General features: G+C 41.6%; 1 protein-coding gene across 4 annotated transcripts in view; it reads left to right on the top strand.

The window, feature by feature from the left end:
- Positions 1–26913, top strand: part of LOC125454703 (collagen alpha-1(XII) chain) — a 266793-nt gene that overhangs the window by 210419 nt on the left and 29461 nt on the right. For all 4 annotated transcript variants that reach the window (XM_048535772.2, XM_048535773.2, XM_048535777.2 and 1 more), the window contains 8 exons: positions 830–907; positions 2383–2469; positions 3032–3085; positions 4182–4277; positions 15277–15330; positions 18521–18574; positions 21101–21154; positions 24508–24579. In XM_048535772.2, the coding sequence (XP_048391729.1) occupies positions 830–907; positions 2383–2469; positions 3032–3085; positions 4182–4277; positions 15277–15330; positions 18521–18574; positions 21101–21154; positions 24508–24579 (549 nt within the window). The remainder of the gene's footprint in view (positions 1–829; positions 908–2382; positions 2470–3031; positions 3086–4181; positions 4278–15276; positions 15331–18520; positions 18575–21100; positions 21155–24507; positions 24580–26913) is intronic.

The raw sequence follows: 26913 nt of genomic DNA, 5'->3' as shown, positions 1-26913 counted from the left end.
AGATTACCTGCCCACCTTTTATCTCACCTCTTCTGGGCCAGAAGATTCTGCCTCAACAAGTAGTTTCTGTCAAACTCCTGAATTTGAGGTACACCTTCCCATGGGTTTGAATGAACGGAGAATGCAAAACAAGGTAACATGGTTGCAGTCCAACAATAATAATAAATTACTTTCCTACCCATGAGCCACTTATTCAACAGAAACATTAATTGAAACATTTTGTTGAATATTAACTGCTTTAAAGGGCCATTCTGAATTGTTAGAATATCTGGAGAATTTAAGGGGAGGGGCGGAAAATTTTGGTAGCACGTGGCACATCCTAAAGTTGAATTGATGGTATAGACATATAGGCTATTTGTCAAGCTCAGAACTGGAACAACTGTGAGGCCCAAATGGAACTAGATACAATGGAGCAAGAAGGATAGAGTGATAGTTGCACTGACTACCATTGTAGCAGTGAAAAACAAAAGAATAACAAGAGGTGAAAATCATTGGGCGCATGGACCAATAAGGCAGTCAAAAAGCATTAGGCCAAATGAAAACATTGAAGGCAGAAAGGAATAAAAAGCAAAGTACTACCAATGTTGGAAGTCTGTAACGCATCAGAAGATGCTATAAGCACTCTGAAGTTCCAGCAGTATCTTACAGACAGAGAGAGAGAACCAAAAGGTGTAGCTTTGCAAGTTGATGAATATTTCATTAGAAAGTAATAAGCAGAGCACATTGGTTTGAGTGAAGAAACACTAGAAAGACCAAGGGGCATTCAGGCCAATTACGACAATATGTATTCATTTGCTTCAAAGTATTCTTTTCTCTCTTTTGATCATAGTTCGAAATTCAAAGCTTCGACATCATCTGCAGCCTCGGTTGGGTTATGAGAGACAAATGCTGCGATCTTCCTTCCACGGCAAGTATCCACCTGTCAGTATGTGACATATGCCAGAGTTTTGGCTTGCCTGTCTGTGTTTTCCTTGGATTGTCAGAAGGGTCTGTTTTTCCTTAACTGAGCAGGTATTTCTGTTGCAGGAAAGTGCAGGGAAAGTAAACAATGCTGTGTTTTTGAAATAACTGTGCAGCCCCGTCACCAAGACACCCTTTATATGTATGTGAACAGTACATGAACTCTGACCAGCCAGTTCAGAGACAGCCCCTAGGATGAGGTGACTTTCTGAATCTCCTCTGTATATCTGTCAACCTGATTGGCCCACATTAACAACCCCAATCAAGGGTGGCATAATTAGTGAGATCTACCTGGCCCTTCTTCCAATGACTGCAGTTTTCTTCTGAAATGCACTCATTAATTCGAGGAGGCAAGAAAGGATGCTTTACCAAAATCAAATATCAGCCCAGTTGGATAACGTCAAGTCTCCCACACTTAAATAGGCAGGCCGTTTCCCCAGGAGATGGACCGGTGTTGGCAGGGTGACGTGGGCAAGTCTGAGCCTGAGTTTGAGTGGTGACACCTGCAGAATAACTTCCAGCTGGAATTGGCAAAACTGTGTCCACCACCCAGTTTAGTCATTGACATTCTATTAGCATTACAGGAAAGCAAGGCGTGATTGTTCACATTCAGTTGGTGCCATAAGGGCACTTTACTTTCACTTGCTATTCTTCACTCAGAAAACATAGTCTCAAAATAACCGGTGATGATGGAATGCTTCAGACAATTAGTTTGTGAACATAAGATTCATCGTACTTTATCACCGGAAATGGGTGATCATGAACATTTCCGGATTGGTGCAAAAATCCTCTTACCTTTAGGGCAAGTAAATTTCGAAGGACATTTCTATCTGCCTCTCTGGTTTGCATGCTGCCACTTCAAAATTTGTACTGGGTAACAAAACAATAAATGGACACATTTGAATATTTTCCAAAATTCTGAGAATAAATGTGAAATTGCACCATGTTTGGTTTTCAGAGATGGCTGGTTTTATCATCCTGGTGTTCCGGGAAAGAATCAGTTGGGGTAGAGAAACAGATGGGTTATACATTTCTGTGGAATGGCAACAATCACCAAATGGTGTTTCTTAGTCATGTTTTATTTATAGCCACAGGATCCATGCCAAGCATTGACCCTGATATTTGACAAGTAACTGTCTTTGTTACTGCTGTTAGGAATCCTTAACTTCCCTACAAAGGCACATGCAAAGAAGAATAACAATATCAATTACCAGTTAAATTTGAATAAATGCCAAAGTAGACCACCAAATAAGAAGTATAACATGCCTTTGCTTTGTTTAACTTTTTATAAATGCTGTCTAGTTTGCTTCATAGCTTTTCATATCATTGGCCATACAAAGCCATTGATTTTGTTTTGCATTGGCTTTCTTTCTATCATGACTTCTTTCATCTGACAAAATTGTGCGGTTTCTGTAATTTCAGAGAGATGAAGCAAAGTGCCCAGCGCTTCCACATGCCTGCACATGTGCTCAGGACAGTATTGGGCCCCCAGGACCTCCTGGACCTTCTGTAAGGAAATACTTCATTCGTTTTCATATCCTGGCTTAGAAAGCAGTTCACATATTCTATCAAGCTAACGGAAAAGACAGAGAGAGAGAGAGAGAGAGATAGAGAATAAAACATTGTAAAAGGTGGCAATCATTGCATTCTGCATCAGTGCTGATGGTGCTTGAAATGCTCGCAGAAATCTCTCAATCTTGAAGAGAGAGAGAGAGAGAGATACATAGTGAATGTAACTTAAATTGAAAATAAAATGAAAGGATTCTGTTCAACAATTATGAATTACCTAATGTAGAAATGAGGAAATATGCTGAGCCAGGGCTTTTTAATGCATGAATGCATATAATTTACTAATTGTGTCCATGTGTAATGAAACTCACTCAGCCACCTAACATATCCAAACAAGACAATCTCAGACGTTTCCTTCTCAGCTTGATTATCCTGTGGGCCTGGGGCTGGGGATGGGCTGGGGGAAGCAATGGTGCTGGTGTTCAGCGGTGAAGGGAATCCATGTGTATTGAACACAGGCTGTGCTTATTTTGCCTTCTCTGTTATTTTTTTCCATTAACAGGGTCAAAGTGGCAGCCAAGGTCCGAGAGGAGAAAGAGGCCAACAAGGGGCATCTGTGAGTATCTTACTTTCTGTTAACTGATCCTGCCATTCTGGCCTCGTGCTGTCAGCAAAACCCTCGATTAATCTCTCCGAGTGCTAATGGGGGGAGGGGGTGCATCTCAAGACAGCTCAATTTCATCCTTAACTGAAACTGTATGTATTACTTTCCATCATGGACTGACATATCGCAATCACGAGTGGGATTTCTGGTTAATGCCTCCCTTCCCGACACCCTTGGGACACAGAGTCGTAAAATTTTACAGTACAGATCAAAGCCCTTCAGCCCATTTTCTCTGTGCTGGTCATCAAGCAGTTATTTATTCTAATTCCATTGTCAAGCACTTGGCCATAGCCATGTGTGCTGTGGCATTTCAAGTGTTCATATAAGTAATTCTTAAATGCCTTTAAGGTTAGTGCCTGTATCACTCTTTGAGACAGTGAGTTCCAGATATATACCTCACTCTGGCTTAAAAAAAGTAGTTTTCCTCACATCCCCTCTAAACCTTACCTGAAGACTGTGACCTCTGCTTATTGACACCTCTACGAAGGGGAATTGTCTTCCACCTGAGCTATTTCTCAATAAGTATCAGTCTTGTAGAGTTGGATATTTAAACTTAGTTCAGGAACATGGACTCATAATCCAACCTGATACTGATGCAGTACTGAGGGAGTGTTCTAGGAGTCAAATACCACATGAGAAATTAAGCTGAGGCCAAGCCTACTAAGTTTGCAGATGGACCACAACATCCCACAGCAGTATTCAATCAATTAGCATCACTAAGGATTACAGGGACATTGTTTCATTGATTTCTTTTAGGCTTTGTTGTGTGCACATGGTTGCAGCATTTACCACCTTACAACAGGTCAGTTCGCAGAGACGGGAGATTGAACCTGTAGTGTGTGGTTCAATCATATGCTGATTGATGTAATTACTAACAGAGCCATCAGGATGTGTAAGTCAATATTTGGGTAAAATTTATGCATATTTGGTTTGGAGCAATGTCCAGATTTACATGACGGCTGCAGATGACTGCAATAACAGCTACATATTGTTTCTTGTTTGTCATGCAGAAAGTGAGAAGAAAAACCTCTTAATTGCTGTTTTACAGGGTCCAGCAGGTCCTCGTGGTGATCTAGGACCTCCAGGTCCACAAGGCCTCCCCGGCCCTCAGGGTGCTAATGGACTATCACTTCCAGGAGAACCAGTGAGTCTAACCCTTTTGTTTCCTGTCCCCCTGTCCTGCCTTCCCTCCCCCATCTTTGTTACAGTATACGGTTGAAAACAATTCAGAATTATCACACATTAATTAGAAAACTGTCAATCTTGAAGAGAGAGAGAGAGAGAGAAATACGTAGTGAGCGTGACTCAAATTACAGCGCAAATGTTGTAATCCAGTTTGCTTTACTTCACTTCTAGAATGAACAACAGGACCAATCCCAGAATAGTATTACAATTCTCATGTTGTCCTTTAATGTAATGTGTATAATACAGAATATATATTTGATTCTTCCCTGTCCTTTCAAACTGCTGGTTTTATAATAGATAAAAATGTTGTTTAAATAGAAAAGACGTAATTAGACACAAGGGTATTTTTTATCAGCAGCTGAATTTTTCAGATTTCGGCTTATCTCAGTGAATTCAAACAGAATACATTTGCCTTGGACCAGTTAGCATTAAATAAGTCACAATACCCGAACTCACGGTTGATTTGTCAAGATGAAAATATGTTTCATAAAAATGTTTCCCCAACATTTCCAATTTTAATATAACATAGGGATCAGAATTTCAAACATGAGCCAGAAAGGAATCTGGAATGTTTGTTTGGGACTTATCTTCACCCGTGCATAAAACTTGCTCCTTGGTTTGATATTGCTAGCATTTACTGCCGATCTTTCAATGCTCTTGAGAAGCAGGTGATGAGACTTCTTCTTGAACTGTTGAGGTCCATGGTGTGAAGATATTTCCCTAATGCTGCTAGGCAAGGAGTTCCAGGATTTTGACTGACCAATGATTACAGAATTAGGATGAATTTCCAGGTCACCAGGTTATGTGACAAGGATGAAGATTACCCCCAAATGGTTGGTTACCCTTGTAAGTTAATATGTTGTAGGTCAGGGATTTGGGAGGACCCGTACATGAAACAAAGTCCCAAAGCTTCTGAGATAATAAAATGTGAGGCTGAATGAACACAGCAGGCCCAACAGCATCTCAGGAGCACAAAAGCTGATGTTTAGGGCCTAGACCCTTCATCAGAGAGGGGGTTGGGGGTGAGGGTTCTGGAATAAATAGGGGGGGAGGGGGAGGCGGACCGAAGATGGAGAGAAAAGAAGATAAGTAGAGAGGAGAGTCCACATTGATACCATTGGGCTGCAGGGTTCCCAAGCGGAATATGAGTTGCTGTTCCTGCAACCTTCGGGTGGCATCATTGTGGCACTGCAGGAGGCCCATGATGGACATGTCATTCTAAAGAATGGGAGGGGGAGTGGAAATGGTTTGCGACTGGGAGGTGTAGTTGTTTATTGCGAACCAAGCAGAGGTGTTCTGCAAAGCGGTCCCCAAGCCTCTGCTTGGTTTCCCCAATGTAGAGGAAGCCACTCCGGGTACAATGCCTAACCCAAAGCTTCTGATATATGTTGAAGCCTGTAAGTGAGCTTTCATTGCTGATGGGTACTTATGATTGGTACTTATATGAGAAACTTCAATTTCTGATTTCACTCAGCCCAATTCTGATGATTAGTAGGATCGGATGGCCAGGATTATGGAGTCTTTGGCCGTTTGCCCTATACTCAGCATGGGTTTTTACATAATTTACTTAGAGCTATCAATGGTAGGCGTTTAACCAGTAAAACATGAAATAAGTCAGCTGGAATGTCAAAGTATTTCAGTACTAACTGTAGCAGCACTCCGCCCACACCCCCCCCCCCCCCCCACCCCCTCCACACTCCCTCTCTGGACAGTACTTTACTCCCTGATCCTTTCCTGCATCTCTTCCACCAATTCACTTTCCAGAATTTCTAGCTACTCTGGCCAATTTCAGAAGAGTCAGCAAAGTAGGGAAAGCTGTACTGGAGGAGAGCACTTGAAAATACTTGTATTGACGTGCAGTGGGGAGATGAGAGACAATGGTGAAAATTCTTAGAGAGTGCTAAATATTATCAGGATGGGAGAGAGGGTGTCAAACACTGAATACTGGTGGGGTGAGAAAGGAAGGTGACTGTTCTAAGGAGTGGACTAATGTCCAGAAGATCTGGGTCTCTATTTCTTGTATTCTTCCCTAGAGTGCCAATTGTCTGCTTCACCAGTGAAGAATCTCTTCAACAAAGAATGTATTGTTGTGAAGTCTTGACTTCTGTTGGGAGTAGGATTACATTTCCAGGCATCCTCTGCACTGCCTTGCTGTTTAGGAGTTTTCAAAGCATTCCATAGATTAGGTCTGCTTTTCTCAAACAGGACATGCTATCAGCTATCATCTATAACAGATGTGCTTTTTGCAGTCCCAGTGTTGTGGCATTTAAAATAGAAGAAATTTGATAGTTAGATAATCTACAGTATCAAGGCTAATTTTTCACACTGTGAGAAAACTACATTAAAGCACAATGTTAACATTTTGGGAAATGCGTATTGTTTAATCAATCAAAATGTGATAGTATACAGCATTATCTGAAGCTTATGTAAAATTAAGATTAGTTCAATAAATTTCTCAACAGCTTCATTTCTCTTTTGACATCACATTGACTAAAATGTAACTGAACTTCCAAACATATGAGATAACAAAATGTGAGGCTGGATGAACACAGCAGGCCAAGCAGCATCTCAGGAGCACAAAAGCTGACGTTTCGGGCCTAGACCCTTCATCAGAGAGGGGGATGGGGAGAGGGAACTGGAATAAATAGGGAGAGAGGGGGAGGCGGACCGAAGATGGAGAGTAAAGAAGATAGGTGGAGAGGAGAGTATAGGTGGGGAGGTAGGGAGGGGATAGGTCAGTCCAGGGAAGACGGACAGGTCAAGGAGGTGGGATGAGGTTAGTAGGTAGATGGGGGTGCGGCTTGGGGTGGGAGGAAGGGATGGGTGAGAGGAAGAACAGGTTAGGGAGGCAGAGACAGGTTGGACTGGTTTTGGGATGCAGTGGGTGGGGGGGAAGAGCTGGGCTGGTTGTGTGATGCAGTGTGGGGAGGGGACGAACTGGGCTGGTTTAGGGATGCAGTAGGGGAAGGGGAGATTTTGAAACTGGTGAAGTCCACATTGTACTGACCCCTTCACCCGCTTCCAACACAAGTCCTCCTCCTGGACACCACCCCCAGGCCTCCTACCCTCCCTCGACCTCTTCATCTCCAACTGCCGTCACGAAGCCTCTTCCAAACATATGAACTAGGAACAAGACTAGCTGAGCCTGCTGTGCCAGTCAAAGAGATCATGACTGATCTGTGACCTAACTCCATATACCTGTTTTTGGCCAATATCCCTTGATATCTTGGCTCAACAAAATAAAAATGTATCACAGGTTTAAAATTAACTATTGATCCAGCATCCTCCACCACATATGGAAGAGAGCTCCAAATCTACCACCCTTTGTGCATAGAAGTGCTTCCTAACATGTCTCAGATTGGACAGGCTCTAATTCTTAGCCAATATCCCTAGTTCTATAATCCACAACCAGTTAGTTAGTTCTCAAGCTTGCTCTACCATTCAATAAGATCAGGGCTGATCTGATTTTAACCTCAATCTACATTCCTACATATCCCCGTTGATCTTTCATCCCCTCAGTAATCAAGAATCAATTCACCTTTCCCTTTAAAAATGTTTAAATATTCTTTTGAGGAAGGGGATTCCAAAAATTCACAACCCTCTGATTTGGTCAGTCAGTTTCCATCTTTGATAAATCATCCCGCTAGTTTGCCATCCAGTTATAGTCACTTCGATCTGGGTTAGCATTGTCAAATTGTTCACAACATGAAATTGGTTGCTTCTCAAAATGAGAAGTAAATAGAGGTAACTACCTTCAAAATGTTTCTTACAAACTCTGTCAGGTTATCGATGCTGTACAATGTCACAAAGTTTCACACATGATGGAGGATGAGAGATACCTGACGTCCAAACTTGTTCAGTCAGAGCAGACTACAACACATTGATTGAAGAGGAGATATTAGGAGCATTTCAATGTCAATGGACATTTTTCAGCAACAAGTAGATTTGCTGTGCTTTTTGAGCAACTTGACGAATGATCGTGTGATTGAGATTGCACTTTTCAAGGTGTAGATTCAAAAGAAAAATAGGTTCAGGTTTTTGACCAGCAAGGAAATGCTTTGTCCATGAGCAAGTTGCCAGAGAAGAGATCGTGGAGACATCTCTATAATTCCCTTTGTTCTCAAGCACCCCATTAGACATTTCTCCAGATGTAATTTTTCTCTGAACAACCAAAGTCATTGTAACAAAGACCTCAATAATCAAAGCACTGAATGACACTGCGCAGATGGATATTCAACAAATAAGTTTCAAAATCACGATTGATTTTGTGAAGGATGTTGCATCAGTTTATGGTAAATGTGCTCATGACTGCAAACAAAAAATGCTTTAAGAAATGTGTGAGGCAGAATGTGGTACAGCTATTGACTTTTCTATTCTTCAGTTCCAATTAATCTCTCAACAATCTGCTACTTTATCCATGGCACTACTCCATTGGCATCAAGTCTTGAGTAAGACAAGATCTATTGGCACTGAAAACTTGAATGTCATGGCAACAGACCAGCCTCAAATGGAAAACCCTTTCCAAGTTTGTGTTACTGCAAATGTCCCAACACAATTGCCAGCTTCCGCAATACATAATTTAGTTAATCGTTTCATGTATACTGAGGAAAGAACCAAATTGCTAGAAACTAAACCAAATATGATTAGCTTACTTTGAAAGTCATATGTGAAAGACCTTTATATTTCTACAGTCTGAGGCTTTAGACTTTATCCTTAACTGGATCCAGGGGCTGATCGGTTTATACCCATCCCTATAATAGAATGGTCACAGTACAGAGGAAGGACATTCAGCTTATTGTGCCTGTGCTGTCACTATGAATGAGAAATTCACCTAGTGCAAAGCCCCAGTCTTTTTCCCTGCTGACCTGCAGCTGTTTTCTTTTTGGAACATGATCCTTTTGAAAGTGTTAGGTGACTCTGTTTCAACTGTTTTTTTTGTCAGGCAATGCATTCTGGATGCTAGCCACTCACTGGATGAAATAGTTTCTCCTCTCCCTTGTTCTCAATCATTGCACCAATAGGAGCACTTTCTCCTGACCAAGACTTTCATGATGTTAAGCACCTCAATTAAATCTCCTCTCAAACTTCCCAATTCCTCCAACCTGTCAACATTTCCAAATTTCCTCATCCCTGGAAACATTCTCATGAATCTTTTCTACATCCTCTCTCCTTGCTTCACAGTGTGCCTTAACTTCTATAGCGCAATGATTCTACTGTTTTACACAGGTTTAACGTAACTTCTTTGCTTTGACTGTATATCCCCACTGATAAAGCCCAGGACATTGTAAGGTTCTTCAATACCCTTTCAGTCTGTCCTCCTAACTTCAATAAGTTGTACAAATATATACTCAAGTGCCTCTGCATTAGCTCCACCTGTAGAACTTTACCTTATGTTTAACATTGTGTCTTCATGCTCTTTCTACAACAATGAATCACTTCACATTTACTGTATTGAATTGCATCTTCCAATTCTTCAGCTGTGGCCATTCAACTAACATCTCTCTTTCTTTTGACAGTTTACAAAATCCTCCTGAGACTTCACATGTTTTGTATTGTCTGCAAGTTTTGGACATTTGTCCTGTAGGACAGGGTGTAGGTCATGAATTGACATCAGGAGGGGTAGGAGTCTTTTCACGGAACCTTAGAAACTCCACTATAAGCCTTCCCTGAAACCAAAACATAATCATTTACCACTATGTCTTGTTCCTGTCACTCAACCAACATTATATCCAACTTGTTACTGTGCTAGCCTTTCTCCAGAATGCCTAACTAATCTATTGAATGCTGTTACACTTAATGGGACTTGGTTAGCTGAGTTGGCTGGCCAGCTGATTTGTGAAGCAGGCTGAAACTAACAGCATGGGTTCCATTCCTACACCAACTAAGCTTATCATGAAGGTTTTGCTTTCTCAACCTCTCACTTTGCCTGAGGCATGATGCCCCCCACTCCTCAACTGCCACCCTGATGAAGCTCACCATTAGTTCTCTGTACCTCATGTGAAAGTGTGACTCTGTTGACTTTACTGTGATTGCACATTGGCTCATTGTGTGCCACTTTACCAAACCCTTTAGGAAAGACCGTGGACACCAAATCAAAGGCATTACCCTCACAAACCCTCTTTCACCTCGTCAAGAAACTCAAGCAAGTTACTTAACTTTATTTAATAGATTTGTTCTGCCCTTCCTTAATTAACCCACATGCCCACTTCTACCATCAAAGGACTGCCCTGGTAGAGTTTGCACATCCTCCATTTGTCTGCATTGGTTTCCTCTGACAGTGCAAAGATGTGCAGGTTAGGTGGATTGGCCATGCTAAATTACCCCACAATGTCCAAGGATGTGGTAGCTCGGTGGCTTAGCATGGGTTTGATAGGGTAGCAAGTGTATCTGAGCACTGCCCCCCTAAATGTTTCATTTGTTACAATCCTCATAGAGATTGATAACTTTAACTTTTAAAAAAATAAAAACTTTGAATGGATGGCGCAATATTTCACAATTAAGACTGCTAAGCACTGTTTTTGTAGGTAGCTACAGTGTAAACTACAGAACAGAGCATTCCTCTTTTACTTCAACTACAGCGGAAAGCCCAATTCATATATAAAGCTTAAGTATTTATTTGACTTTCCTAATCTCAGTCCAATGCTCTTCTTAGCTTCCAAAGCTTTACTTCCATTCTTTTTCCAACTTGGTAATCTTTAACCACAGAGCTGTCATTCACAGTAAGCATTCTTCCTGGTACTTCTCCCTCTACCACAAAGTTGGTCCATTTTCTGGGTACAAGACTTTATGAAATTTTGACCTGTTCAGTCTCAGCATGGTATCCCACGTATGTTCCTGTGTGATGGGCCGTGGAGAATATGGGCATCTAGCTAGCTCTCTCCCTTCTGGATCTGGGCAGACCAGCGCTGCCAGTGTGGTTTGGTGCTATGTTGGGAAACCTTCCCTTCACAAAACCCATCCCTATGTTTGTGTGAATCAGGTGAGCCTTATATCCAGGTAGAAACGCTAATTATCTATCCTTGAGACTCAGGGTCTCTTTCAATTTGGCAGTAAATGAAGAGTTAAAAGCAAACTGTTTTTAGAATGACTTGCTGAACACCACTGTGGGACTAGTAGTCAGGCTCCTGCAATCATGGACACTGCTGCCTTGCATCCTTTTTCTGCAAGCAACAAGAACTGTCCTTTAAACATTAACTGCAATGTAACCCACAACTGACATTAGACAGGTTTCAGAATAGGTCACATTGATACTTAATTTTTATCCTAACTTAAAGGCAGAGTCTTAAAACATTATTGTATGATGTACATCATATCTGTAACACACTGGTGTCACTTAATCCACTTGGCTCACTCCCAAAAAACAAATTGAATGCCTCCTGCTCATTAGTCTGAAACAAAGGCCTTTAAGATATGAACTCACTATCATACTTTAAGTAATTGTATAAATTAACTGGAATCTTTGACTTATTCTTACAAAAGTCACACTTCAACACTTTTGATAGATCTTTAAAAGGCTTTATGTAACTGTCCACAGCATTGCCATCACTCCTGTTCGTAAAACAGTATTACACTTTGTAACAGCTGGAGCATGTTTGACTGGTAGCTCCGGGCATATAAAAGCTTAATGCATTTGCCTTAATTCCTTCAGTCTCCAACTTGAATAGCAAAAGGGTCAGTTCATTCATTAGATTGGTGACAAAAGAACGCCTCTTGAATATTTTCAGTATTTGTGCTCCAGTATCACACAGTTGAACTTCAAAACCATCATGTGCTTGTTACTTACAATTTCTTGTCATGTGTTTTTTAAAGGCAAGGTTTCTATCAACAGATTAAAATGGTAGATAAATATTTTACATTCTTATTGTTATGTCAGTGAGGTTGAGACCCCTCCCATATAAGGTAGACCTGAAGACCGTGTATAAATCCACTTTGCTGAAGTGACTATTTCAAGCAAATTATAAGGCCTGCATTCCTTCTTATAGACATGTTGTTGCATTCATTGCCTGGTTACCATGGTAGTGTTCCATTCGAGTTAGAATCATTTCAGCAACCCACAAACCCATACATGGCCAAGATCAATTTTCATCAGCTTGCTTCTCCAGTATGTGCACTCTTAGCAACAAGGACAAAACAGATCACAACTATTGAACAAGATGTAGAGATGGCTGTTAGCCAATCGGATGCTGATGTCACCCCAGCAAATGTAAAAATCAACCAGATTAGTCATCTTCAGTGCTGTGCTATCTTTCATGAACGGATACGCTCCAATGACACATCTGATAGCTACTGGCTCATTCTTGGTTCCACCACTATCTGATAATGAGAGAACCATTTCACCGATTTCCATTAAACAAATTGATTCATTTACAATGGTTCTTTGTCTGCTTCCATTAAACTGAAGATCCAAAGCGTCTTCCAGATTTCAGTTCTTAAAAAAAATTGCCCTTATGAGAACTTTAAAAAGAATCCCACAAAATCCTGCAGTGATGACATGCTGAAAAAATGAAATGCCTAACTTTGGCATAGATACAATTCCAAAAGGTCTTGATCACTGATGTTTTCCTCACCACATATTGACGTCTGCTGTAAACTACCAGATAGAATTTAATGCTTTGATCAGTACTGATTCTATATCATTTTATCTTGTGACTGCTTGTTGGATTCTATGCAAGCTAAGTAGATCCGAGTCTTCTATCAACGGACAATCCCTACAATATTCAATGTAGCGTCACTGTATTTCATAACAGAGCTTCATTTATAATTAAGATAGCTGTCTCATTTCAGTTAACAACTCATTTAATTGTCTGACTACCAGTCCATCTTACCTTTAAAAAGGCTTTTGACTAATTTATAAACAAACCACAGTGGATTTCCACTCCAGACGCAGAAAATTGAGATGTAAAGTGTTTCTGGATTGGCAATTGGTTAAAACAATATGAAATGAAGTGTAGGTGTTGAATGAAGACCCACTGAGCTGGTGGTTAAAACATGTTCTTTCCAATTTACAGTACTGATGTAGACATTGCATTTCAGATTTGATGCTGACTCTAAAATAAGCAGAACAGTAGAAACACTGTACAATCTTTAAGATTTATTCTTACAAGACTCTTTAATAGCAGAACCAAATGCATGACTTCTACTGCCTAGGTGTGGAGGTGCTGGTGTTGGACCGGTGTGGGTAAGCTCAGAAGCCACATGATACTCGGTGAGTTCACCTGACGAAGGAACAGCACTCTGAAAGCTTGTGATTTCAGATAAACCTGTTGGACTATAACCTGGTGTCGTGTGACTTCTGATGTAGAATAACAAGGGCAGTGGCCTTAATGGTCTTAGAAATATGTCCTTGTTCTGTTGTCATTACTGGGTCAAAATCCTACAACACCCTCCCTAACAGCGCTATAAGAGCACCTTCACTACACAGACTGAAGTGGTTCAAGAACATAGCTCGTCACGACGTTCTCCAGTGCAATCAGTGCTGTATAATGTATAAAATGCACACCTTGCCAGTGATACACATTCACCAGTTAAGGAAAAAAAGTGAAGAATGTAACTAGAAGCTTGCCTCAGGCCAGAGCCATAATCTGAGAGGTGAATGAATGAAATAGATATATCACAGACAAACTTAGAGAAGGGGGGCCTGGAGATAACATCAGACTCTTAACTTCCAATATGGTAAAAATGTTGGTAGAATACTAGAATGGCACAATAGCAAATATAACTCTTCAGAGATTGTATAACATGCTGGTCAGATCACACTTGGCACAGTATTCTGTTCTGCTGTATGTGCATTGGGAAGGGATTCAGTAAGGCCAGTTCCAGATGTAAAGAGGATGATCTGTGAGGCAAGATTAAATGCAGCCAAATTCATCAGCTAAAAATGAAGACGCTTTAAGATGAGACGGAAGAAGCTTTTCTTCATTACTTAAAAACAAGCAAGGAAAGTAAGTGTAGGGCATATTATTTACATTTTTGACAAGTAAATGTAAAACAGACAAAGGAAGAATTTATTCCAAACAGTGATAAATGTTCGGAATAATCTGCCAGGTGAGAAAGTAGAGAAAAAACAACTGAGAAGTTTGAAAATACAGCTGGATGCTATTATACAAAAGTTAAGGGACCAGAGAGGTGAGTTGAATGGGTCTAACAGCTATTTATCTTCTTTGGCTTTTCTCATATCACATCAAGGATGTCAGTACTTCCATTGCTCCATCTGTCTTTCTATCTCAATGAGAGGAAATAATGTGCAGTGGGTCTGCCATCATATGATTAGAGACAGGTTAATGCTTCAAATCGGCAGGATCTGCAAACATGAAACATTTACCAGACTTTTCCCTTCACGGATCCTTAGGGATGCCCTAGAGTGTGACTGAACTAAGGTATTCATAAATAAAATAATTGTAAGCAACAATATACAGAGATAAGTTGCAAATTATATTTGCAATGTGCCTGTTATATATTTTTAAAAATTAACTGGAAGTTTGCATAAAATAGAATTGGTTGAAAACAGGTTAGGAGTTGATGAAAGTGTAATTAAGCTAAATAACAAAACCAACATTTTAACTACATGAGTATCTGTGTTTAATTGAACTTTTTTTCTCTAGTGAGGGAATCGGAGTAACAGTACATAATCTTAAAATTAGAACCAGGCAACGCAGGAAGCTCTTTCGAGCAAAGTTGAAATTGCAAACTCTGCTAAGAGACTGTAGATGCTGGCACAATTAAAGTTTTCAAGAGATTGCACTCCATCAGGGCATTGAGTGATTGAATGCAAATTCAGGTCATGGGAATTAAGATACAAATCAGCCGTAAGCTGTCTGAATGATAGAATAACTGAATGGCCTTAATCTCCTTCTATGTTATATCTGCCAGTGCTTTCATTTAGTTGAGGTTACTAGGAAATTGTTGCTGATGTACCCTTTTCTTTGCTGTGGTTATAATCTGTGCTATGTTTGTTACAGGGACGCCCAGGTATGAAAGGTGATGCAGGCGGACCAGGATTGCCAGGCAGACCAGTAAGTAGCAGTTGCTCACTTGCTTTTATTTTTGCTGCGGTTACCTGACTGTGTTAAGGCTGGTGAGATTGCAGTGTTAAACTTGCAACCAGATGGACTGAATTGGAAACCTAATCCGGAGAGATACAATGACGACTGCCACAGGGAATACAAAGGATGCTCCTTTGAGGCTGGGGTAGAATTGTGCCTGACCCTGTCTTACTTGATGGGAATGTGTGGAGGGTACATCACACTCCATCAATTCAATGCTGTATCAGTGATTGCTTGGTTAAACAGTGCAGTATGAGCTTTAGTCTTCTCGGTGGATCAGTTAGCTGTTTAGCTAGTTTGCAATGCAGACAGCCTCTCTAATGAGAGGAGCCCAATGGCTTGGTAAGGCAATGTTGACTTTTGCCTTTAGCTGGGAATACTTGATGGCAGAGTGCAGTAGATGCTTTAAATTATTTTCATTCTCTGTTGCACCCAGGAGTACCTCTCAGGAAAGTGTTATGGAAGCTTGGCTTGCACTGAATAGTGTTATGCCTGTGAATTTGACAAAGAACAGTCCATCCAACTTACAGGTGCAATAGTTTGCCAGAGTATGATCATTATTGTGATGTTCCATTTAAAGAAAAATGCATCATTTCCACCATTAAACTGAAATATCTGGACAGAGTTTACGTACGGGTTTTGATGAGATATTGGTAATATTTACATCATTTCAAATTGTAGAACATGTAGTACTGTCAGTTCTGGGCTTGTTACCATGTAATGTGAATTCTTTCCCAGATCTTCAGGATTTCTGAGTCAGCATACGTACCAAACAGATTTTTGTTCTTCTCACACGTGGTGAGAGTCTAAAAGGATCCCTTTACCGACACTCCCTGGTCTATCTTTTGTGGCACACCACAAATCTTGCCCTGGCTCCTACCAATGTTTCTGACTTTGCCCGATGGCAATGTGCTTCTCTGAGTCTATTTCTTGTCCCACTCAGAATCTCAGTCTCAAATAGGTTTTGTGTCCAAACTCTTTCTTGACAAAAACTAACTGAGACAACTGATACTGGACATTTTCCAGAAAGATAGTGAATTCCTTTCAAAATGCCATAAGGAACAGGGGTAGTTGACCCTTTGAGCTTGTTCTGCCATTCATAGTATCATAAAGTTGTACAGAACAGAAACAGATCCTTTAGTCCAACTTGCCCATGCCAACCAGACACCCTAAATTAAAGCCAAAAGAACTATGGATGCTGTAAATCAGGAACAAATACAAAATTGCTGGAATAGCTCGGCAGATCTGGCAGCATCCGTGGAGAAGAAATTATCTCTGATTTCTCCTATCCTTTCCTCGACATTTCTGGGGATAGACTGGTCACTAATAGCCATCACAAATCCACTGGCTCCCGCAGCTACCTGGACCATACACCCTCACACCCCACTTCCTGTAAAGACTCCATCCCATTCTCTCAGTTCCTCCATCTCAATTGCAAATGTTCAGATGAGGCCAACTTCATCAAGGGAGCCTCTGAAATGCCCACATGCTTCTTCAGCTGGGGATTCCCCAGCTCTATTGTCAACAAGGCCTTCAATCAGGTCTGACACATCTCCCGCACTTCGGCCCTCACCCCTTCTCTTCCCTCCTGCAACAGCGATAGGGTCCCCCATATCCTCACCTACCATCCCACCAGCATCCACATCCAGAAGATCATCAGATGCCATTTCTGCCACCTCCAGCAAGATGCCACCACCAGACACATATTCCCTGCCCCTCCTTTGTCTGCAGGGACCGTTCCCTCTGGGACACCCTGGTCCATACTTCCTTCACCCGCAACACCACCTCACAGCCCTACAGCACCTTCCACTGTAACCGGTGAAGGTGCAACACCTGCCCATTTACCTCCTTCCTCCCCAGTATCCAAGGGCCCAAACATACCTTCCAGGTGAAGCAATACTTCACCTGCACTTCCAAGAATCTAGTCTACTGCATTCGCTGCTCACAATGTGGTCTCCTCTACATTGACGAAATGAAGCGTAGACTTAACGACCGCTTCGCAGAACATCTACGTTCTGCTCGCAAAACAGACCCTGAACTACCTGTTGTGTGCCACTTTAAAGCACCACCCTGCTCCCTGTCCAACATCTCTGTCTCTGGCTTGCTGCAGTGTTCCAGTGAAGCCCAACGCAAGCTGGAGGAATAACACCTCACTATCCGCTTGGGGACCATACAGCCCTCTGAACTCAATATTGAGTTCAATAATTTTAAGGCCTAAACTCTCCCATGTCCCAGCACTGCCACCCCACACACCAGGCCTTGTTACCACATAGCCTGCCACTACACACCCCCTGTTGTTAGTCACTAACAGTCCCCATTAACAACTATTCAGCCTCCCAGCCTGATCGTTAGCAGCTCCTTTGTCTGTCCAACTGCCTTTCTCTCTCTCTGGGCCCTACCCTACCCTATCCCTACCCCAGCCGCCCCCACCCCGTCTTCATTCTGCATATAAACTGACATTTTCCCAGCCACCATCAGTTCTGAGGAAGGGTCACTGGACCCGAAACGTTAACTCTGTTTTTTCCTCCACAGATGCTGCCAGACCTGCTGTCCACTTCCAGCAACTTTGTTTTTGTTAGACATCCTGAATTATTCAACAACATCATGGCTGTTCCCAGTGAGCCCTTAAGTCCTCTTTCCTGTCTGCCTGTCCCATCTATCCTTGAGGCCCACAATCTAATATTCTGTGATTCTTTTCTGATTTTTTTTCAATAAGAAAACCTCTAGATTGGATAGTCCGTAATCCTCTTTTTGTCAGCTGCCTTAGAATCCACTTCAGTCTTTTGGCATCCAATGCAGTAAGAAACAGAGAAGTCTGGAATACATTATGAACATTGTAAATATCAACATAACTTGAAAGGGCACCGAGACTGCTGGACTTTTAAAAATACGTTTCATTTACAAGTCAGTCCACATCTATGAGGGTCACAAATGGAACAATTTGGAAGAATGGCCGGATGCCATGCACCCAGCAGTTTATTTTCCGTAAAAGATGGCCCTTTAAGAGTTTGTTTGAAATGCAATTTACAATGTAGGTGATATCAGGACCCGAGATATAAGGATAGGTTTGTTGTTTCGTACTTCTGCAAGTTAATGATTAAAGACACATGAGGGTGAATTGGGATATCAGGGTCTGACTGAAAACTTTGTTTGTTGACAGGGATCAGCTGGCCGTGTTGGCCCCCCAGGTACACCAGGATCAGAGGGTCCAAGGGTGAGTACTGTTTTAGTCATTAAAAGCACATAGGTCTCAAAAGAAGTGTACATTTTCTACACGAATGTGTATCTTATCCTACAACACTGGCTGCAATTTTATTTCACCAGCTGTAAAACACCTTGAGCCATCCAATGATTTTCAGAACTACTTCTTGTATATGTGCATACTTAAAGGCAGAGTATAATAGATGCTCCGAAGTATATTCATATAAATTGCAAGCTTCTTCTTTATTAGTTGTTATTGCAATATAACGGCAACCTTCACATTTTCCTGGGACATATCTAGGATGGTAAGAAGCCCTATGTGATAACCCCTACAAGGCCCACGGTCTGTTGGCAGCAAAGAGAAAGCAGGTCCAACTTTTAGTTATTTGAAAAATCTTTTGGTGTGTTTTGTGTTGCACTTCAGCTGTGTGCTGCTGATATTTGGGCACCCACTGTGGAGGGGTGTGGGCAGATCGGAGGATCTCCTCATGGGTCTGCTTCTGGGCTTGGTCAGGCTGGTTGTAAACAGGCCCAGGCAGCGGGTTGTAGAGGGGGTCATCTCTGCCAACCAACTGCCCCTTTTCCAAAGTTCTGCTCATGCCTGGCTGTCATTGAAGAGGGAACATGTGGTGCCCATCAGTGTTTTCAATGCCTTTTGAGAGAGGTAGGCACTGCAGGGAATACAGTGCTTTATTTCCCCCTCCAATTCCATTTTGATTTAGCCCCTTCCCTCTCTCCCTACCTTCTGCCTCACTTGCATTGCAATATTGGACATTGCTTGTAAATTTCTAATTGGCTGCACGGGTGATTTACTGGTGGGGGTTAATGTTAAAACAAGTCACGGTGATTTGATGGTGGGAAAGTTATTCAGCTATGTGTGATAATACTTCCAGATATCAATAATCAAAGCAGATTTAAAGGGCTATTGTGATCCAGTGGTAGGGTTTATACCTCTCAGCCAGGTGACCCATATTCAAGACCTGCCCGGTCTAGAGGAGTGTGTTGAATTTCTAACTGTTGATGTGGTTTTTATTTGTTTTCTGTTGTGATCAGTGTTCTTGAATGTCAAAGGGAGAAACCTAAGTGTCCTAGTCCTGATTGTGCCCCATTGGGTTCCCAGACAGAATATTTGAACCTGGGGCTGAATTGAAGGACCAAAAACTATTGGATAGCCATGGATCATATCTACTCTGAGATGGTGCTTTCAGGAAATCAGGGTTAGGGCTAGGAAAGTGAGATGGACCCAGTGTAACAAGCAAAGCAATCATGAGTAATCAGTCTTCATTCTGTCATTTGCACCCGACCTGCAGACAGTCTTCAATGGGTTTGATTGGGACTCCTGTTAACAATTTGGTTGAGGAACATTTGATATGTTGTGTAACCCATAGCCACAGTTTGATCATCATTGACAAATGTAACATCCTACTTACACAAAGTAATCTCCCACAAACGATAAAAAGATGAATAACGAGTTCCTTATATTCTTTGTATTATGATTTGTACAAGAAGAGTGACTGTTAACCTTCATTCAGTGATGATAAGGTGGCCTAATATCTTTAATCAAAACAGCAAGAGGAAGCCAATAAGATGAATAGCTTCTAGTCATAAAATCCAGACCAGAGTTTTTAGCATCTACAAGAACAAGAAAGTGATATAAACAGAAGTTGCTGGAAAAGCTCAGCAGCTCTGGGAGCATCTGTGGACAGAGATCAGAGTTAATATTTCAGGATCCAGTGACCCTTCCCCACTGGACCTGAAACATTAACTAGGATTTTTCTCCACAGATGTTGCCAGAGCTGCTGAGCTTTTCCAGCAACTTCTGCTTCTGCTTGGGAAGATTTGTTGTTGCTGCTATTTTGACAGGCCTGGACTGGTCCAGTGGGTGAAACTTTAGCTAATCGGTTATCAGGCAGTCAAGCATTTGGCATTGGAAAAGGCTGGGCAGAGAAGGTTCCCCATTTGGGATTCCTCTTTGTTTGTTTTAACCCATTCTTGTGATGTAATGTGCTTTATTTGGAGTAGATTAAAATGTCTGGGGAGGCACAGTCTCATGGTAGTATCACTGACTGTTAATACAGAAACCCAGCTTTGGGGACCTGGCTTTGAATCCCACCATGGAAAATGGTGGAATTTTAATCCAATAAAAAAACTGAAACTAAGAATCTAATGATGACCATTGTCAATTGTTTGGGGTCAAAAACCAGCCTGGTTTGTGTGATGCTCTTTAGGAAGGACCTCGAGCCTACATGTGACTCCAAACCAAAAGCAATGTGGCTGACTCTGAACTGACCTCTGGGCCATTACAGATGGGCAATAAATGCTTGCCCACTCATGGCCCACTATGAATGAAGTAAAAAGAAGTCCCACTTAACAAGATCCCCGATAGCTCATTTGTGGAAATTTCCGATTCTAGCTGACTGGTGTCAAGTCTGTGCCAACAGACAGTTGAATTTAATTTTTTCGGAGGGGCTGCATGCTTAATGCAAAAGGATACATTAACTGGGATCTCTATCAAAACTGTATTTCTTTCATATTACAGGGTTTTCCAGGTAAACAAGGACCAATCGGACCTCCTGGACCACGAGGACCACCTGTAAGTCATATCATCAGAAAGAAATATCGCTATTCAATGTCTTTAAACAATGTTAGGCATCATGAGCAATTGGCATCCAAACAGTGTTAGTTTAAAGTTTCACTGAACACGTTCTTTGCTAAAGTTCAACATCAAAGACAGAAATTCAACATCAAAGACAGCAGCCTCGGGCAACTGTCTCTGTGGAGTTTGCACATTCTCCCCGTGTCTGCGTGGGTTTCCTCCGGGTGCTCCAGTTTCCTCCCACAGTCGAAAGGTGTGCAGGCTAGGTGGATTGGCCGTGCTAAATTGCCCATAGTGTACAGGGGTGTGTGGGTTATAGGGGGATGGGTCTGGGTGGGATGCTTCAAGGGGCAGTGTGGGCTTGTTGGGCCGAAGGATCTGTTTCCACACTGTAGGGAATTGAATCTAAAATCTTGGAATGATGAAAGGTTTTCCTTTGCACTAAATCAGATTAAGGAATGGTAAAGTCACCATAGTCCCTGACAGGTCTGTTATAAGAGAGAGACAAGTTGTGAGTTTAACCTGAGGGTCACCATGTCTTCATTGCCCCTTACTCTCGCTCAATTATTTAATCTGCAAGAAGTTTATAGCACAGTAGGAGCTATTTAGTCCATAATGACAGCATTAACTGATGAGAGAACAATTGAAAACCAGTCGCATTGTCGCCTTCTGCATTAAATGTTTGTACACTTTTGTTCTGAAAGATACATTTCACTTTGCCTCTTCCATTCCCTGCAGCAGAGTATCCCAACCTCTCAGCATCCATTTGACTCTGTACAAATTTGCATTGAGAAGATAGGATACAGCTGTGATGACAGACTATATTCACTGTCATAGGAAGTTGAGATGGAGACTGTGTGGAGGGAGACATGTCAGGTTAAGTTTGTTGAGTCAGGGGATGTTGGGCTGGGATCCAGTCAGGGAAGTTGGGGTCTGACAGTCGGAATGGTTGTTGGGTGGGAGAGATGTCAGTTCATGCAGTGGGAGAGGTTGGTCAGGCTGGTGATAGAATAGAAGGCTTTGGGGGTAGGGGTGGGAGTTGGGGCATGGTGTTGACAGGTTTAACAGGATTAAACCTGAGGTTGAAACGACATACAAGTTGGAATCAGTTTAAGGCAGGACTGAAGATTTGTTCAGTGGGTGTATTTGAGTTTTGTAGTGAGCCAGTGATGAGTTGGGAGCTCAGTTTAATAGTTATCCGGCAGTTATCTTGCAGAGGAGCGAAGCTGCAGAATTCTTTACCACAGAGATCTGTTGAGGCTGAGTCATTAAGTATAGTCAAAGCTGAGAGGCATGGATTTTTAATCAGGAGGCGAATTTAGGGTTACAGGGAGAGGGACAAAATTGGAATTGAGGATTATCAGGTCAACCATAATCTCATTGGGTGGCAGACCAGAATTGATGGATTGAACGGCCTATTTCTGCTTCTATATTTAGGCCCAGAGTAAGTTTTTAATCCTATAGCTATAGATAGGTGATGATTAAACTTTAATGAGTTAGAATACTCTGAATTCTTCAGTGGGACTTTCTGGAAGAAAGCAGCCACAAGGGAGTAGCCCAGCAGAAAGCCAAGTTTCTTGGGCAATTCCCACTGTCAGAGATCCCGCAAGGCCCTGTTGTGGAACTTCAGTCCACGCTGCTCCAATGACTCTCTGGCCATCAGAATATCTAGGCCAACAAAAGTTACAAAGACAATGCTGGAGTACATATATCCAATGTAGAGATAGACTCGCCACAGGTTCAGGAGGACAAGTGCCTATGTTTGTGTGCATATACAAAGCTCAGAAATGATCAGAAACTCAAGGTTCAACTTAGGCAGGGTTGTAAAACAAGCATAATGAATTGGACACCCATCCCACAACACACCTGATTTTATCTTTCCACTGACTTCAACAGAAAGGACAATTGAGCAGCTTGTACAGCCAGCTTGCCAGCCACAGTGAGATGGGACGTTATTACTCCATTGTGTTATTTAGAGCATTCAATTACTGCTGCCTTTACTTCACTGTATTCCTTTAATGTTCACTGTATTCCTCTGTCGGCATAGCCACCCAGCCCTTTAGAGATAAAGCTAAGTATTTTATGCATACGGCCTTGCACACCATTGCTGAAATTACGTTACGCCAGTCTTTATACTGGATCCAGTCCACTGAATTATGTAACAAGTTAAACAGATAATGCAGGGAGTCTGGCTCACATTCAATCCATGATGCTATTGTTGGAACACTCCTACCACAGGGAGTGAGGACAGAGAAGAGGACATCACTGAATTTGTAATTCCATTCAACAGGAACACAAACCAAAGGAGCGTAAGGAATCTGTGACCTGTCAGCATTCCAAGGGCTATTGTCATTGTTACTGAGCAGAGACAGGAGTCAGAATTGGTACTGGTGACATCTCCCAGTGTGACCACATGCGAGCACATGTAGACACTAATTGTATGATTGCAGTGCATTAAGTAATAGCCTTGAAGGCTGTCAGACTGTGTTTCTGTGGCTATTTAACGAAAACCAATATAAGGGAAAATTCTCCTTGCTATCATCTTCAGAAAACCTCCCAGCTACAGATGCAGCTAATGAACATAACGAGTTTAGTTTGCTGTGATCAATGGACAGATTTTTCAGTGAAGTTCCACCTTCACAGCGGACACTCCCTCCCAAGTTCTATGGCATCCAAATTGTAGAATCATAGAATTACTATCGTGGGGATAGAGGCCATTCAGCCCATTGAGGCCATGCAGACCTTCTGAAGAGTAACTTTGCATTTCCCATGGCTAATCCATCTAACCTGCACATCCCTGAACAGTACAGACAATTTAGCATGGCAAAATCACACAACCTGCACATCTTTGGACTGTGGGAGGAAACCTAGGCAGGTAATTCAGAGGATGGAAGTTCAACATCTACCTTGACAATGTAAGAGTTTGAATTTAGTTTTCAGAGGAAGATGATGTGTTGCACATAGCTGCTTGCAGTGAATCCAGATGGTGTTTTTCTCAGTTCAATATCCTTTCAAAGGCCAAAAAAACCTCATTTGCCAATCCCTTCTGTCTAGAAATACAACTTCAAATGAATTTTGACGTGAAGTTCCACATTACTCCTCCTAATAATGACCTCAATCTTCACCATCTCTGACTCATCAGAGAATTACTGAGTTACTTTTGACAGACATAACTGTCTATCTTTATGAGACTAGAATCTAGAGGGCCACAAGGATTGAGATTGAGACTGGCTGGGTACCTGATGCAGACATAATGGATCGAATGGCCTCCTTCTATCCTGTAAAATTCTATGAAATGCTAATTATGGACATTCAAATATGACAAAGTATTTGTTTTTCTTTATTTTTAGGGCACAGTTGGTGTTTCTGGCCCTCCAGGCCAACCAGGTAGTCAAGGACCAAAAGGTGACATGGGATCAGTGGTAAGTGATGAACTTAACAAATTCAAATTAATATAAGGAAAGGATGTTACATTTGACAGTTGGAGTCTGTGCTATCTGCTTATCTTACCTGTACAATTGCATAAGGCTCAAGCCCCTAGGCAGCAGAGAAGAGAATATGTGCAATCCCATACTGTTTTCCAAAGTAAAGCTGTATACTGTGCATAAGAGAATGAGGATGAGCATTTAGAAAGCTTTTTGTTGGAGTATGGAGCTCTTTATGGTGCAGGTGCAAATTCAAGTCAAAATCTATCAAGCCATGGGACATTAATGCCATCCCTATGTGCATAATTTTACCCATGTGTATGGTCCTGCGGTTTGGGTTTGAGTAATTTACAAGCAATACACCACTTCCTATTTTTTTTCAACTAAAATATGCGGAAGAATGAAAAATCCAAATTTCTCCTCAGTATTGCCCAAATGACACCAGGCTGTATTCCTGCATTATTGCATTGGCACTTCTTCTCAGACACTCGGCAAAGTTAATTTTACAGGATGGCTGTTCTTGATGCTGTCATGCCCAGTGACTGAGCAACGAAATATTTTCTTTTCCATTACAGAACTAAACCTCATCCTTTTCTCCTTCCCAATATTCATCATTGAGGGCTAATTTAGGTCATCAACATATGCATTAATCTGTTGATGGCATTTAAGGATAACTTTAGATTTGAGAAACAGGATGGACATTAGTGTGCTAGTGTTTAACAGATTAACATAAATTTCCACTGCCTGCTACTTAAATGGAGATGTTAACTTTCTTTTAAAAATTCCCCACATGGGGAGCTTCAGATCAACCCCCCATTAAACATTCAGATGCTAATATTTAACATGGTATTTTCAAAGTCCTTGTGATTCTCACCTTTGACTGTTTCAAGCTGTGTGTATTCAGTGATTTGAGCTGGTTCCTGATTTACCAATAAATTAAACTCAAATGTGACCTCAATGTTACAGTCTTTATACTAATATTTTTATGTGACTAGTGTTATTTCTAACAAATTCTGATCCAATGTATCTCAATGAAGTCTTTCCTTATGACTTCAGTTTACTCTGACAGTTCTTAGTCTAGATTTTTAACTGTCTGCACAATTTAGACCAAATTGATTGACTTGTCAGCAGACACATTGGAAGTTTGAAACAAAAACAGAAACTGCTGGAGAAACTCAGCAAGCCTGGCAGGATCTATGGAGAGAAAGCAGAGTTAACATTTCATGATAACTTTCCCACCCACCATCAGCTCTGAAGAAAGGTCACTGGACTTAAATATTAACTCTGCTTCCACTTCACAGACGCTGCCAGGCCTGCTGAGTTTCTCCAGCAATTCCTGTTTTCATTTAAGATCTTCGGCATCCACAGCTCTTGGCTTTATTTTCATTCAAGTGGAAATTTGTTACTTTTGCAAAATTTTCCAAAGGCATCTCTTGAGTGTAACCTCAAGTGAAAAATTGGATGAGACTAGTAAGTGTACCAGTGGTATGAACCGTGAATGGAAAATTGTGTGCTGAAGAAATTTAAGGGGCCAAGGGAATGTTGGAACAGAGTACAAAATCTTGAAATATATCAGACAGTCTCAAAGAAAATTACATAATGGCTATTGTCAAGACTGAGGGGGCAGAGGATTAAGAAGAAGTGGATAAAAATGAGGAAAAGGAGCTACTGAGGTAGAAACATGAGCCTATGGGAAGCAACAATAGAAATGATATTGCACAACGTGATTGTGAGGGTGGCATTTTGTCCTCTTTCATTGTGCCAACTGGATGTATAATCAAGATTTATTCTCCAAGGTAAGTACCGATGTCGCTAGACATACCAACTTCAGGATATGTGTTAGGGATACACGCTTTACAGCAGGTCCTCCCGCAATGCTTTATGAAACAGGGTCTGTGAAGTTAGTTATTTCAGAGATAGTAGAAACTGTAGATGCTGGAGAATCTGAGATAACAAAGTGTAGAGCTGGATGAACTCAGCAGACCAAGCAGCATCAGAGGAGCAAGAAGGCTGATGTTTCGGGCCTAGTGTCTAGGCCCGAAATGTCAGCCTTCCTGCTCCTCTAATGCTGCTTGGCTTGCTGTGTTCATCCAGCTCTATGCCTTGTTATCTGAGAAGTTAGCTCTCTTTTATGAGCAACACTGTGAGCAGCTCAGGTCACCTAATCTACAAAAAGATGTTGTTTTACTGGAGACAGTTGACAGAAAGTTCATTTGGATGATCCCTGGTATGGAAGAACTGTAAATAAAGATTTAACAGTTGAGATTGTATTCACTGGAGTTTGGAAAATGAGAGATGATCTTATTGGAAAGTATCAGATTCTTGAGGGGT

Source organism: Stegostoma tigrinum, chromosome 9, assembly GCF_030684315.1.
Source record: "Stegostoma tigrinum isolate sSteTig4 chromosome 9, sSteTig4.hap1, whole genome shotgun sequence".
Classification (NCBI taxonomy): Eukaryota; Metazoa; Chordata; class Chondrichthyes; order Orectolobiformes; family Stegostomatidae; genus Stegostoma; species Stegostoma tigrinum.
The sequence above is the reverse complement of the archived record's forward strand: the minus strand, read 5'-3'. Positions and strand labels throughout refer to the sequence as shown.